Source organism: Odocoileus virginianus, chromosome 31, assembly GCF_023699985.2.
Source record: "Odocoileus virginianus isolate 20LAN1187 ecotype Illinois chromosome 31, Ovbor_1.2, whole genome shotgun sequence".
Taxonomy (NCBI): domain Eukaryota; kingdom Metazoa; phylum Chordata; class Mammalia; order Artiodactyla; family Cervidae; genus Odocoileus; species Odocoileus virginianus.
The window spans coordinates 6,943,225-6,957,849 of NC_069704.1; the positions used below are offsets into that span (position 1 = coordinate 6,943,225).

The 14,625-nt window shown below is 53.9% G+C and overlaps 1 protein-coding gene across 1 annotated transcript in view; it reads right to left on the minus strand.

Moving 5' to 3' along the window:
- The window catches only part of PAPPA (pappalysin 1), a 259,266-nt gene that overhangs the window by 38,077 nt on the left and 206,564 nt on the right, over window positions 1-14,625 (minus strand). Inside the window, exons 18-19 of the mRNA XM_070459199.1 lie at window positions 6,322-6,469; window positions 1,167-1,276 (exon numbers count right to left, since the gene is read on the minus strand). Coding sequence (XP_070315300.1) covers window positions 1,167-1,276; window positions 6,322-6,469 — 258 coding nt within the window. The remainder of the gene's footprint in view (window positions 1-1,166; window positions 1,277-6,321; window positions 6,470-14,625) is intronic.

Here is a 14,625-nt window from a genome sequence, read left to right on the forward strand (position 1 = left end):
AGCAGTTTCTCAGAGCTATCTAAGAGGCTATCTCCCGGGCTATAGTCCTCATTTGCCCCAAATAAAACTTCACTCACAACTCTTATAAAAAAGAAGAAGAAGAAAACAGAGGCAGGAAAAGGGCACTAAGTTGGAGATGGACAGAGGGTGGTGACAGAAGACAGGAAGAGAGGGGCGGCAGGCCCTGGGGTGCGGGGTCAGCAGAGGGGCTGGCCAGGTCAGCCAGCGTGGAGTGCTGAGTAAGCCCTCGCCATGGAGCCCTCAGCTCGTCTGGGAAACAGTATGCCTGCTATCAGGTTCTGCCAGCTCTCCGAGCGGGATCTGCAACGGGCAGGCAGGCAGACGGGAGCCCTCCCAGCGCCTCAGCAGAAAGGCTGGTCGAGAGACACAGCTGAATCTTCCCGGCGCCCCCGTCTCCATCTCTCACATCCTCCGGTGTGCGGAGCCAACGCCCAGAGCTGACACATGGCGACAGGGATCGCTCTGCCCCGGAGGACACAAGTGGGGTCCACGTCGGCTCTGGGGGCCCTGACTGATCAGCTGACACGTAGGAACACGGGGCTGGCCAATTCTGATGGGAATGTGGCCTTCCACACACACCTGGCACTGTGGGGCGAGCACAGCCCTCGGACTCAGGCTTGGGGTCGGACCCTCCTACCAGACCACTGTCCACCCCTGAGGTCTAGTGTCCATGAGGAGAGGATGCAGACAGTGGCCCCCACTCCACGGGACCATCCTGAGGTGTAAACAGACTTGTGTGCTAAGTGTTGGGTGCACAAACACGGGAGGTGCTCCATAAACAATCGGTATTACTAGTTCCCCGTATCACAGATGAGTTGCTTTCCACCACACAAGTGAAGTACAAGAAAGATACCAGAAACCCTGTCTACTGACTGTCCAAGAGCTTCTACCAGAGAAGCCCTGAGCCCTGCCCCGATGAGTGAGGACATTCCCGTCAGCAGACACAGCTTTGGGGTCTTCCCTGCTCCTTCACCCTAGTTGATCTTGGAGTCTCAGTCTCCTCATCTGTAAACGAGGTGCCTCATCCTCTTACTCCCTGGGCGTCATCAGGATTCAGTGGGACGGTGAATAACAGCCTTAGCGCAGGGGCTGCCAGAGGGAAGGACTAAATGGTCAACAAGGTCATTTTCCTCCCAGTCACTCACCTGTACCCGCGTGGGGTTCAGCCAGTGGGGGATGTCACGGACGGTCACATTCACTGGCAGGACGATGGACTCGCTGTTGTGGTCCAGGCAGGAGGTGGTGCACTCTGACCCTGCAGGGAAGCAGAGAGGGAGGTGGCGGCTCAACCCCTGTCTCCTGATGCCAGGGGCCGCCCCCTCCCCGCACTGGAATGGACCCGGCTGCTCCCTGGACCCCATTGGTCTGGGCCATCCCACCTTCAGGGACAGCAGGAAACAGAGAACCCCTCATCCCTCCGGGAGGGCCACGTCTGGTCTCCCTGACAACTCTCTTGTCTCCAGTGCAGCTGACACCCACCGCCACGCTCATCAGCCCTGAGCCCAGTTTGGTCTTACTCCTCCTCTGCTCAGAAACCCTTCCAGGGGTGGCCGACATCCAGGACAAAGTGCAAAACACACCCCTTTGTCCAGCATCCCTGGCCTCCCACGGTCTGGTCAACCTTATCACCCATGAACCATCTCACACACACTCACCAACTGGACTGCGCTTGGTTTTCCACCCGAACCCCCCAGTCACGACCTCTAAACTCTTGTCCCTGTGTATCCTTTCTCCTGACTTGTCCCACTGATCGGCCTTCTCAAGGTCAAATCCTACCAGCTCTTCAAAGCCCACTTCAGATCCTCCAAGAAGCTTGCCCTGATCTCTGCAGCTGAGTGAGAGCAGCATTTGCCGTTGGTGAATCCCACTCCCGCGCTGGCCGTGGCCCCCCGTCCCTCCTCTCCACAGCTACAGTAATGCCCTAGGAGAGGAAGGATGGGGTCGCATCCTCTCTGAGCCTAACGCAGTGCCTGCACACAAGGTCTGCTCTGCGGGCATCAGCCGAGGGAAGGGTGAGCGTGTGGATGCCACATGAGCGTCTTAACCACACTCTCCTCCCCCCAGGGCTTGTGTTCACACCCTCCTCTGTGCTTTCAGGATCCTTCCCACCCCTCTTCAGCTAGTGCAGGACAATCAACGATCTTTCAGACCTTAACCCAAGTGCCCTTGCTTGGAGGAGACCTCCACTTCTGACAGGCCAAACCCTCTTACAGGCACCCATCACAGACTTTGTCACTGTTGTACCAAAAGTTCTCTTCCCTGCTCGACTGTAACTCCATGAGGCCAGTGCTATCTATGCCCCTTTCTATGCCCAGAGCCTGGCACTGGGCACGGTGGATGGCAGGCACTCGATAAATATTTGTGAAGTGAGTGAAAAAGACAAGAGACAGCAGTTGCACAGATGGTTGAGGAAATGAATGAGTGAATGAATGGAGGGCACAATGAATGAATGATGAGTAGGCATTTAGGTATCCCGGAGAGCAGGAAGTGGGTACATAAATGAATGAGTGGATCAATAAATGACTGAGTAAGTAGATAAAGGAATGAAAATGTGAATCAGGCATGAGTCAGTGAAGGCACCACGACCAACAGAAACAGGGTCAGTACACAGAAGCCCTTGGTCCAGGCACTTCCCCAGTTGACCTTCAAGCTGTGGGTGGGCAAGATGATTGAAATATGACTGATTCATTCTCTGCTCTGACCTCAGTGATTCTGAAGTCTCCTTAAAACCAAGCTTATCCCATGGGATATCCCCAGGACTCCAGAAAGGTCCTCATTCATATGGACAAAGAACGGACATGTCAGAATCTGACCAGAGCCCTAGGGAGGTCATCCCCCTGCCTTAGTGTCAAGACCACCCTTGAACACTGAATGGTTTACGAGAGTCAACTTTCTTGAAAAATATCCTCTACTGTTAGCCAGTCCAAAGGCTCTCTTCCAAACGTGTGCATGTATAAAAACAGAATGCATATATGTATATGCATGCATGCAAATATATGTGCATATATAGATATTTGTAAATGTACATATAGTTCATCTGGGCCCTTTTGTTACCATCTTGTCATGATCAAAGCGAGTCACAAAGTCTGAAGAGGGGGCCAGGGTGGAATGGCAGATCCGGGACAATCTTTAGAATCTCTTTACTTTAAACACGGGGCCCCTGAGCCCAGAAGGCAGGAGTGGGGGGTATTTCTGGTCTGGTCAGCTGGCTTTCACCTGCCACTCACCCCCCTGCACACCCAGCCCTTGAGACCGGGGTCCTCACACGCATCTCAGGGGTGAGAGGGTGAAGTGTGCAGCACTTGAGTCCCAGAGCTGGTGAGGAGGGGGCCGTGAATGAAAGCCCACGCCTCTCCGGCTCCCAAATCCTGCGACGCACACAGTGGAGACACAGAAGGAAGAGAAGAGAAGGCGGCGGCCGTGGAAGGGGACAGAGCGCTGTGAAGGGTGAGCAGAAAGAACAGCAACATGCAGAAAGACACAAAAAGACGAGCTGAGAGTCCGAGCTGGGGGTCCCTTGGCCCTCAGACTCCGTGGTGTGTGTGTCTATCAGGAGATCAATTCTACAGATTTTAGGGGGCAAGGACACAGACAGGCTCTGATGGAAAATCTTTTTGGAGGAACAAGACACCACCTCTGAGAAACAGACAAGGGCTGTTCGCCCCAAAAGGGGGACTAAATAAACCTCGTCCACCCAGGAGGCCATGGCTGCCCTGTGCAGCAGACACAGCTCAATCCCTCTCTCCCGGCGGCCGGCTCTGCTCTGCCCTCCTCCCCCTGCCACAGCGCCGGGTCTCGGGACCAGGCAGCGTGTTGTGATGCATGAGCCCTAACTGGCATCATTACAGAGCGCTGATCTCACCAGGCCCCCGCCTCCCCCTCCCGGGAGGAGCCGGGAGGTAGCAGCGGCCTCAGTGGCCGTCACAACTTTCTGGGAGCTTCTGAGAGGGGACACAGGCCTCCCCAGGCTGCTCGGGGAGGGCCTGGAGGCAGTTCCGAGCGGCTCCAGAAAGTGGGCCCCAGCCCCCAAGCCGGCCGCCCACCTCACCCCTGCCCTCCCTTAGGAGGCCTCTGGCCGGGGTCCCTCTCCTTGGTGAGGTGATGTCTCCCCAGGGAGGGCTCAGCCCAGGGAGTGGATGGAAGGGGAACAAGCAGGGAGTATCGGGTGGGGTGGGGGGAAGCTTTTCTACTCTCTGCTTCAGCGTCTCCTTCAGAGACCCCCGGGGTGGGGGGGCTTTTACTCTCTCAACCCCCTCCAGCAGCCCACCACCCCCCACCCCAGCTGACCATGCTCATAAAACCACATGGGCATGGCAGTGAGAAAAGGGGGTACAGAAGCGGAGAAGGGGATTCCGGCTTCAACATCAGACACACAGCTTTCCCTCTCTGCTTGGACCATGAGAAACCTCAGGGGGTGAAGGAAACGCTCCTGTCACCACTACCCCAGCCCCCCACCCCCCACCACCTCTGGACCAGTCTGCTGGCTAGCAGAGAGCCAGGCATTCTGGCTGCTTTGCGTGTGTCTGTGACTTGCACATTTACAATAGGTACAAAGCAGCCATGTGATGTATCTTGATGTGTCTGCCTACGTGTGTGTGAGCGGCATGCAGGTTTATGGGTGACGCATTTGGGTGGTGTCTGGCTGATGTGTCCGTGCTAGGCATGAGCTCACCGCACGGTGGGCACGTTTGTGTCTGGTTGTTAAGTATGCGTGCTTGCTTGTTTGTGCATACGTGAATAAATGTGCTTGAGAGCATCGGTGGACATAGACATGAAGGCGGTCTGGTTTCAATCAGGATTTTTTTTTTTCCTTCCAGGGTTGCTCAATGCCAGGCATGAGTGTGACGAAGTATTCATGTGCGTGTCCTGACAGAGTCGGGGGCAGGGACCCCATCACAGACAGAAGTGTCCAGAGCCAGGCACACCCCTCAGGAATGATGGGGAAAGCCTTGGCCTTGGGATGGAGCAGCCAACGCTACTGGCCATCACTGCACCTGCTGCCCCGACTTTCCAGAACGCCTACACCGGCAGACCCGCAAGATCCCCCCTCTGCCACTCTCCTGCTTAAGGTCCTTTGGATCAGTGACTCCATTAGACCTTAAAGCACCTTGGGAATCAGCAGGGGGGCGAACCGTGCCCTTGGGTGTATTCTGAGCCGCCCAGCACTAATGCGGGAGTGCTGATCCCTCCTCTAAGTTCAGCTGAAGAGCCTCTGCGCCAGGTCTGCGTTTCCATCTTTCAAAGGAAGTGGTCAGGCCCCTCCCGCCTCTGCTCCCCGCCGCGGGCCTCCCTTCTGGACACGAAACGATAACCGCGTCAGGGTGAGGAACGCATTGTGTGGCTGGGAGTGAGCGTCTGCAGAGATAACCCTCTGCTCCAGACACCCCTGGTGACTGTCCCATAAATCACACTGGCCACGAGAAAGGACATACAATTCCCTGGGCTTTTCATCATGGTCAATTAAGGAATCTGCCCAGGAGGTCAGTAGCGCTGCCCTCCACTGAGGTCAGACTCCGTGTGTGCCCAGCTCCCCAGGAAGCCGTGGGCCTGTGATTAATGTATCTGTCCAGATACCTGGTCTGGTCTCCACCAGGCCAACCCCTGGCATCAGACCCCAGGTTGTCTCCCTTCACTTGGCGAGCTAGCCTATGACCATGCAAAGAATATTCTGAAAAAGCTGTTTCTCCTTATTTCGGAGGCAACTGAAAAGCCATGGAAAGAACTCAGGCTTTGGAGGAGTGGTCTCAGGATTCGGGCATGTTCTATCATTGCTTTAAGTCTCAATTTCCTCATCTGTTCAAGGTTATCGAGAGGATAAGAGATCCCATCTCTAGAGAGCTGGGTGCAGCACTGACCCATGGCCAGGATTACGAATGATTAGCATCACACATATTTTAAGATTACCAACAAAGGCAGCCACGCTAGATCACTACAGCTTCCCTAAACTGGATGTGGATTTTCACACTTGCCTCCCTTTGCCATGTTGACTCCTTCTATCTGGAGGGCTTCTTGCCTCCGGCGAATCCCTGTGTAAGCAGCCTTTCCTGTGTCCCCGGAGGCACCAGTCAACGTTTCTGTCCTCCAGGGGAATCCCACACACCCACCCAACATTGCTTTGCCGACATCCATGCCCTGAACTCTCTTCCGGGGAGGACAGGGTCTGGTCTCATTCCTCTTCATTTCCCCAGTGCCTCGTGCTGATAGAGGTGCCCATTACCCCAGCAGGACACAAGCCTCAAGTTCCGGGGAGGATGCACACGCCCCCTCCCATGCATAGCTCACCACCCACGCCCATCGTACCTATGGCATAGCCCTCAGGGCACTGCAGCTTGAGGTTGCTGTTGAGCTGGTCTGGGGCCGAGCACTCGCCTTGCATCTCCTGGCAGACATGGAAGGAGCCGCTCCAGGTGCCATCTTTCCGGCAGTGGATGACGTTGCTCCCGCGGCCCTGCACGCCACAGAGACACAGTCAGGACTGAGAGAGACCCCACCCTCTGCACAAGAAGCCTCCCAATGTTTCATCTCCGCAGCCCCCTGAAAGTGTTCCAAAACAAGTTCTTCACCATGGTGCAAACCCAGTCAACCTCCAATAGAGTCACTAGAATGTCTCCATTTTACAGATGGGGACACTGAGGACTCAGTGGGGGGAAGAGACTTGCTCAAAGCATTTTGAAGAGTTTAACACCCAGGTTTCCTACATCTGAGTAGTCTTCTTTCAGAGAGTCCAATCAGAGGAGTTTGTTTGGCTTGTTTTTTGTAATTGAGAATATAGGGGATCAGGTGCACCCTATGTACAGTGAGTAAGCATGGGTCTTGGAGCCATTTGTCAGGAGGCACACACCACCAAGGCTCAGAGGGTAAAGGGTGCCTGCAATGCAGAAGATCCAGGTTTGATCCCTGCATCGGGAAGATCCCCTGGAGAAAGGAATGGCTACCCAATCCAGTGTTCTTGCCTGGAAAATCCCATGAACAGAAGAGCCTGGCAGGCTAGAGTTCATGAGGTCACAAAGAGCTGGACATGATTGAGCAACTATCACTTTTCATTTTCACCCCAGGCATGCTCCAAAGCTTGCTTCATCTCAATTGATGAGAAAAAAAATCCCAGGCCCCAGCCCCCTGAGCAGCTTTCTCTTCAAGGGTTCCCTTCCCCTCCCTCCTTTCTTCCTTCAACTCCATTCCATTCCAGCAATAATGGCACCGGGACAGTAGCATGAGGATGCTTTTACATGCTCCCTCCCTCCGAGTCTTTAAAACAGGCAATATCCCATCTCTCAATCTTCTGCAAAGCCATGGACAAACGAGCCACTTTCCACTAACATTCTAACAGAAGGTCCAGCTTTGCTGAAATTTCAGAACCATCCCCAAATCCAAAGACCACTCCTTAGCGTCCATTCTAGGCATAGCTCTGTCGGGTCCAGATGAGAAGTAAGCCAGTATTTGCCCCAGAGAGCTGGCAAGACAGTCGTGAGCTGTCACCCACATCAGCATGACCATGCCCAGTGACCATGCTGTGTGCATATGGGGAGGGTAACGGGATGTGAGGGGCAAGCAGGGAAGGTTTCTGAGAGGAGGTGACAGATGGAAAAGTTTTCAAGTGTATGTACGTAAAATCAGGCAAAACAAAACATCTGTGGAAGCCAAAGGGCATGAGAAAGTTTGAGCAGGAGGGCATGGGGCAGGATGAGCTTGTCAGGCAGGTAGGGGCTTTAAACATCCACGTATGAAGTTTGGGCTCTACCTCCTGGAAAATGGAGAACCACAGGCATTAACAGTTTCTGCACAGGGAGTCCACCTATCTGAGAACAAGCTGTATATTGTCCCCTTCTTTTAAGTTTATGATAAAGAAAAAAAAAAAAAAAGAAACTCTACATGAGACCAGAGGAGCTGACCGTGCTCCACCAGCGAAAACATCTGTGGAACGACTCCTCTCAAGCCCTTCAGCTCCGATTCAGGCCTCCCGAGCCCTCTCAGCCTCAACTCTGCCCAGTTCTCCAGCTCCCTGCTCCCCACAGCACCATCGCCAACCCTGAGCGTCATCCACTGCCTGCATTCTCAAATGCCCCACGTGAGGTTCTGCCTGGCCAGGCTTCTTCTGCACGTGTTCCACCTTCTGTCTGTTCTGTCCCCCCCGCCGCACCCCGGCCCCCCTGTCCAAACACAGGCATGGAACTTTCTGGCAGAAGCATCCTGTCCTGATGCTACCCCCGTCCTGCGCACTGCACTCGCTGAAGGCCTCTGACACCCGCTGCCTCTTTATCATCTGTTCCCTCCTAAATGGTACCCTCTTGGGTCACCCCGGTACCCCCAGGGGCCTTCCACAGCACTTATCAGGTCCCAGCCACCCGGCCCATTCACACATCACTCAATAGGTATTTTTGCTCATTCAGGAATTGTTTAACAAAAGATGGAGTGAATAAGTACAGAGATGTGGGATGAATCTGTGTAAAAAATAAGAAGAGAAATGCATGGATGAGGAAATAAATGAGTAAATGAAGAAATGAGTGAATACACGAATAAATGAACAAGTGTATGCATGAGAAAACAAACTCTTGGAAAGGGCTGATGCAGGCTGAAGCTGCCCTGTCTGAGAAAACAGCTGTAAGGAGCTGGGATTTAGAGAGCAAGGGCCCCTCTCTGGGCCTCACGTGGGTCAGCATGAGGAGGATCTGGTGGCGGTGAAAACCTCTGTGGCCACGGAGAAGGGTGGCCCATCCCGCGCCCACAGCTGTGGGGTGATGGCTGAGTCCACCCAGAGGTTCCGTGTGAGCACGGGGAAAGTTTAGGCAACTTCCTATGGCTTCAGAGAACCCTGAATCTCCCTCCCAGAGCCCCAGGCCCCGTGATTCTGCTGGGCCCTCGGGGGAGTAGGAAATTGACCCCAATTTCCTGGAGCCTTGGCCTATGGTGCACTTGGCCTCCAGGCCCCGAAGGGCTGCAGACCTCAGCGCTGCGTGGGCCAGAGCTGGCTGGGAGCTGGGTTTGCAACAGAGAATGTATTAGGACCGGCTGGAATCTGCGCAGGGAGTTTCATGCCGGGGAGGCGCCACTACAGAAGAGGGGAGCATAAAGGCGCTCTGGTCTTGCTGACTCTGGTCTCTCTCCCTCCTGCCCAGCTCATCTGGCGCTTTCTGCTGCTGACTGCGCTTTCTGCTGCTGACTGAAGCAGCGTCACAAAGGATAGACTCCTTCTGCTAAGATACCTTGCACTTTCAAACCAGGCTTGCTTGAGGGCCGGCAGCCAGGGCTTCTAGAGTGGGACCCAGATGACACGTCCAGCCCCTTCTCTTGCTACGCACACTTCCTTCCTTCACGTCTGAGGTCACCTGTCTCTCCCGCACACTTCTTTTGATTCCCACCACCACACCTCTGGCCCTGCTGGTGGCTTCTACATGGCAGACTTCCCGGAGCCACTCTGGATTTCATGTCCTCCTTTGGGAAAAGGTTTGGGTGCACTTAGGCCTGCCTATCACCTGAGTGCAGATGCTCGGAGCAGAGCCAGGCTGTTGAGCCCAGTGTGACCACAGAAGGCCTGACATAGAGGATCCAATCTGGGAAGACCGGAGGCCAGGGGACCCACTGGACCCACTGACACTGAGGATCCAATCTGGGAAGACTGGAGGCCAGGGGACCCACTGGACCCACTGACACAGAGGATCCAATCTGGAAGACCAGCAGCCAGGGGACCCACTGGATCACTGACACTGAGGATCCAATCCAGGAAGACCAGCGGCCAAGGGACCCACTGGATCCACTGACACGGAGGATCCAATCTGGGAAGACCAGCATCCAGAGGACCCACTGGATCCACTGACACAGAGGATCCAATCTGGGAAGACCGGAGGCCAGGGGACCCATGGTGCATCTCTGAATGTACAGTGCTGCATGCTAGGGTGAAGTTTAACACCAGAGGGCTGAGCATCTCTCAGCAAAGCATCTTGTCTCTCTGCGCCTGTGTCTCCATCTGCAAAACAGCATACTGTGTGGGGCTGCCCTGCTGGTTCCGTGGTAAAGACTCTGCCTGCCAATACAGGAGACACGGGTTTGAGCCCTGATCCAGGACGATCCCTCTTGCCATGGAGCGACCGAGCCCACGCACTGCAGCTACGCGGCCTGTGCTCTGGAGTCCCTGGGCTGCAACCGCTGAAGCCCGTGTGCCCCAGAGCCCATGCTCTGCAACGAGAGGCCGAAGTCCAGCACAGCCCCAGATACATAAATACATAAAAATTTAAAAGAAGCATACTATGCTTTCTCAGCTCCTCTTTAACTACACGGGTCCACAAGAAGCCAAAAGCACATAATACGGTATCAGATATCTATATGTGCCCAGTGTTTTATACGCAGTTAAAAATGCTTTTAACAGTGCAGTTACTGCGGAAATCAAGTCCTTTTTACAGATTTGAAAATTGAGGCTCAGCCAGGAAGTGAAAAGGTGAGCTTTTAAATGATGCTGGTGTGCTGGTTAAGAGTCTGGACTTCAGTCAGACTTCCCAGGTTCCAGTTCCATCTCTGCAACCTTCCCACTGTGCAGACTCAGGGAAGCTCCTTAACTTCTCTCTGCTTTGGTTTCCTGTTAAATGAGCCTGGAATTCGCTGCCTGAGAAAGTCATCACGGGGATCAGTGAGTTAGGCTATGTGAAGGCATTTATAGCTTAACACACAGATCAGGCTCTCTAAGGGTTAGCTGAGCTCTTAACCACTCTCTTGCACTGTCTCAAAGGGAACTTTAGCATCAGCCCAAGCATCACCCGCATTTGAGAAACGGCAGCCATCAGAATCGGGAGGCGGCAGGGCCGGAGCCAGGCTTTTCCCTGTAAGCCTCTGCGCTTTGCTATAGCGCCAGGGTGCAGAGATGGGGAGGAGAGGCTGGGGGATGCGCGGACAGGGAGACCCGTGCTGCTCCTAGTTAGCACAAATGGAAACTAACAAAACAATGGCAGAGAAATACGACAGCAACAGAGCAATTCAGCTCAGTCGTTCGGTTGTGTCCGACTCTTTGTGACCCCACAGACCGCAGCACGCCAGGCTTCCATGTCCTTCACCATCTCCTGGACTTTGCTCAGACTCATGTCCACTGAGTAGGTAATGCCATCCAACCATCAGGGCAGAACTACACAGTGAGCCACAAGATACAAAGGAGGCAGCCTGGCCTGATAACAGAAATCTCAGTTCTGCCTGGACTTCCTCCTGGTTGTATAAGGTGGGCAAGACCCCTTAACTCACCGAAACACACCTTCCTCATCTGCAAAATGGGACAGTGATGCCAGACACCGTGGGGCTTAAACGTCTGTACAAAGCAATTAGCCCAGACTGGCATGGAGTACATGCTCAATAAATCGCAGCTGTTGCTTATTATCTGCCTCTGTGTCTAGTCAATGGCCTCAGGTGCATTTTGCTTCCTCCCAGTGAGATACAGGGCTGACACGGAGCCACGCAGCTGCAGGGGTCAGGCTGGGCAGAGAATGTGGTTTGTGCAATGACTTGGCTAGGATATCTGACTCCGCTACTAACTTGCTGTGTGACCTGAGGTATGATGCTCCCCTCTCTGGGCTTCAGTGGTCCCATCTATAAAATAAGCGGGTTGCAGTGGGAAAACCCTGAGGTCCAGCCCACTTCTAATATTGTATGGGCTTGGGATGTCTCTGACTTCCTCTAGGAAACCTTGCATCCTTGGGCAAGCATGTGACGACCCTGAACCTAGAAGCTGCCCCTGCTTGGGAAGGCATTATATGTGTGGGGGGTGTGCAGGGGTTGCACACTGCACAATTCCACAGGCCTGCCCCACTTTCACGGAGAAGGCAATGGCACCCCACTCCAGTGCTCTTGCCTGGAAAATCCCATGGGCGAAGGGAGCCTGGTGGGCTGCAGTCCATGGGGTCGCAAAGAGTCGGACACGAATGAGTGACTTCACTTTCACTGTTCACTTTCATGCACTGGAGAAGGAAATGGCAACCCACTCCAGTGTTCTTGCCTGGAGAATCCCAGGGATGGGGGAGCCTGGTGGGCTGCCATCTATGGGGTCCCACAAAGTCGGACACAACTGAAGTGACTTAGCAGCAGCAGCAGTCCTACTTTCATTGCCTCAGTTAATCCTCACAAATAAACTAAGAGGTAGCCAGAATTGCTTCCCCTCCCCCATTTTAAGCCTGAGGAAACTGAAGCTTAAAGAGTTAAATAACTTGCCCAAGTCCACCAGCTAGTAAGTGGTAAAGCCAAGATTCAAACTCAGAGTCTGGATCCAGCATCATAGTGGCTCCCTAGGAATGAATGAAGTTGAGGTTTGATTTGTTCATTTGCTTTTAGTAGCAGTGAGAAGGAGTATGCAAACCTCCCCTTCAACAGCCCCTGTCCTCCCTTGCCAGGATCTGGAGCTTGTTTGGAAAGCAAATAATTCCCGCTCCATATACACGCTGTTCAAGATACTCTGCACCGTACGTTTTGACTATGTTTACAGGCAGCGAGAGGGGATCTGAGGTGAATACTAGATTTGGCTCCCAGGCCCCTGGTCTGAGGGTAGAGGAAATTCATTTGCAGCACAAACTAGAAACGTCAATTGTATTAGGAGCCCATTTGGCACGCGCTCCCTCATTCCTTAGCCGGCAAGCAATACCCTGCTCCTTAGCGTCTGGCCTCCCCGCCAGTTGCCAAACAGGACCGCGTGAGTCGTCTGATAAATTTACATTTTCCTCTCCTTTAAATACAAACTGGCCATGAAAGGTACTTGGCAGGCCCCAGGCAGACTGGGTTTCAGTTTGATAACACGACCACAGCCAGAATAGTATTTGGCTCAGCCGTTTGGGTAACTGTTAGCAACAGTTTTATGTAAGGGAGCGAGAGGGAAGTTGATCGGCTGCGTGAGGCCGTGGTAATCTCTGGCCTTTGCTTGTTCCGGCCCCAGCTTCTGCCTCCCTGGCAGCTGAGGAAGGGGAAGGAGCCGGGTACACAGACAGAAGCCCTGAGCCCGCCTCCCCGACAGGGACTGCCTCCTGGACTCGCTCTGCGCACTGTCCACAGTCGGGGGACCTGGGTTCTGATTCGGATTCAGCTGACACCAGCTGCGTCACCTTGGGTGGCTGAGTGCCTGTCTCAGCTGTAAAACGGGGAGACTGGCCTGGACGTTCGCAGAGGGTCTCAAGCCCCGTCACTTTCTGAGCACCTACTAGGTGCCTGACACCGTCCCCAGTGCTGAAAACACAGGGAAGGCAAAAGCTGTGGTCAGGGATGGCAAAACCTAGTGAAAGTGAAGTCGCTCAGTCGTGTCCAACTCTTTGCAACCCCTTGGACTGTAGCCCACCAGGCTCCTCCGTCCATGGAATTTTCCAGGCAAAAGTTCTGGAGTGGATTGCCATTCCCTTCTCCAGGGGATCTGCCCGACCCAGTGATCAAACCCGGGTCTCCTGCATTGCAGGCAGACACTTTAGCATCTGATCCACCTGGGAAGCCCCCAAATCTAGTGGGGGAGTGTGAAGTGAAATCCAACGCAGCGTGGTCAGTGCCGTGATGCAGGGGCAGAGAGTCCACAGTGGGAGGGGCAGGAAGAGGTCAGGAAGAAGGGGTGCCTGGGCTGAATGAAGGGCAGTAAGGCTGGAAAAGCTGACAGGGCTTCTTTCACAGAGAACACCCAGACGAAGGGGGAGATCTGTCTTACTGTGATGGTGGAGATATGCTGAATGCACAGGTGAGATTCTTTCCAAGGGAGACAGGGTCGCTGGTTCACAAAGGACTTTGAGCAGGGGAACTGTCATGATCACATGTGTGCTATCAACAAGCCCCTCTGGCTGTGATGTGGACAGGATGCTGGAGAGGCAAGGAGAAGGCAGGGCCGGTCGGGAAGCTGCATGTGGGCCGGGAGAGTGATGCTGCTGGCCTGAGTTAGGCTGGTGGCCTTGGATAAGGACAGTTCAGGAGATCAGAATGGGCAGCATTCTGTGGCAGATCAGTGGCTATCTGGAGGTGGGAATGTGAGTGAGAGGAGCTGAGGATGTTGCTCCAACGGTGTCTAGTATTTGGTAGATGTTTTCCCAGTGGTCATGTACGGATGTGAGAGTTGGACTATAAAGAAAGCTGAGCACCGAAGAATTGATGCTTCTGAACTGTGGTGTTGGAGGAGACTCTTGACAGTCCCTTGGACTGCAAGGGGATCCAACCACTCCATCCTAAAGGAGATCAGTCCTGGGTGTTCATTGGAAGGACTGATGCTGAAGCTGAAATTCCAATCCTTTGGCCACCTGATGTGAAGAGCTGACTAATATGAAAATACTGTGATGCTGGGAAAGATTGAAGGCAGGAGGAGAAGGGGATGACAGAGGATGAGATGTTTGAATGGCATCACTGACTCAATGGACATGGGTCTGGGTAAATTGCAGGAGTTGGTGATGGACAGGGAGGCCTGGCATGCTGTGGTTCATGGGGTCGCAAAGAGTTGGACACAACTGAGCGACTGAACTGTACTGAACTGAATACCCACTAAGGACTGACAAGAGGGAGGTCCTTGCGCTGGGGCCCAGTTGGCTGAACTCTGGCCTCACCTGAGTAAAGATCCTTGCCCACCCATGAGTCATGGGGCTTGAGGCATCCACCCTAAATGGAGGGCCCTCTCAGGGCTGG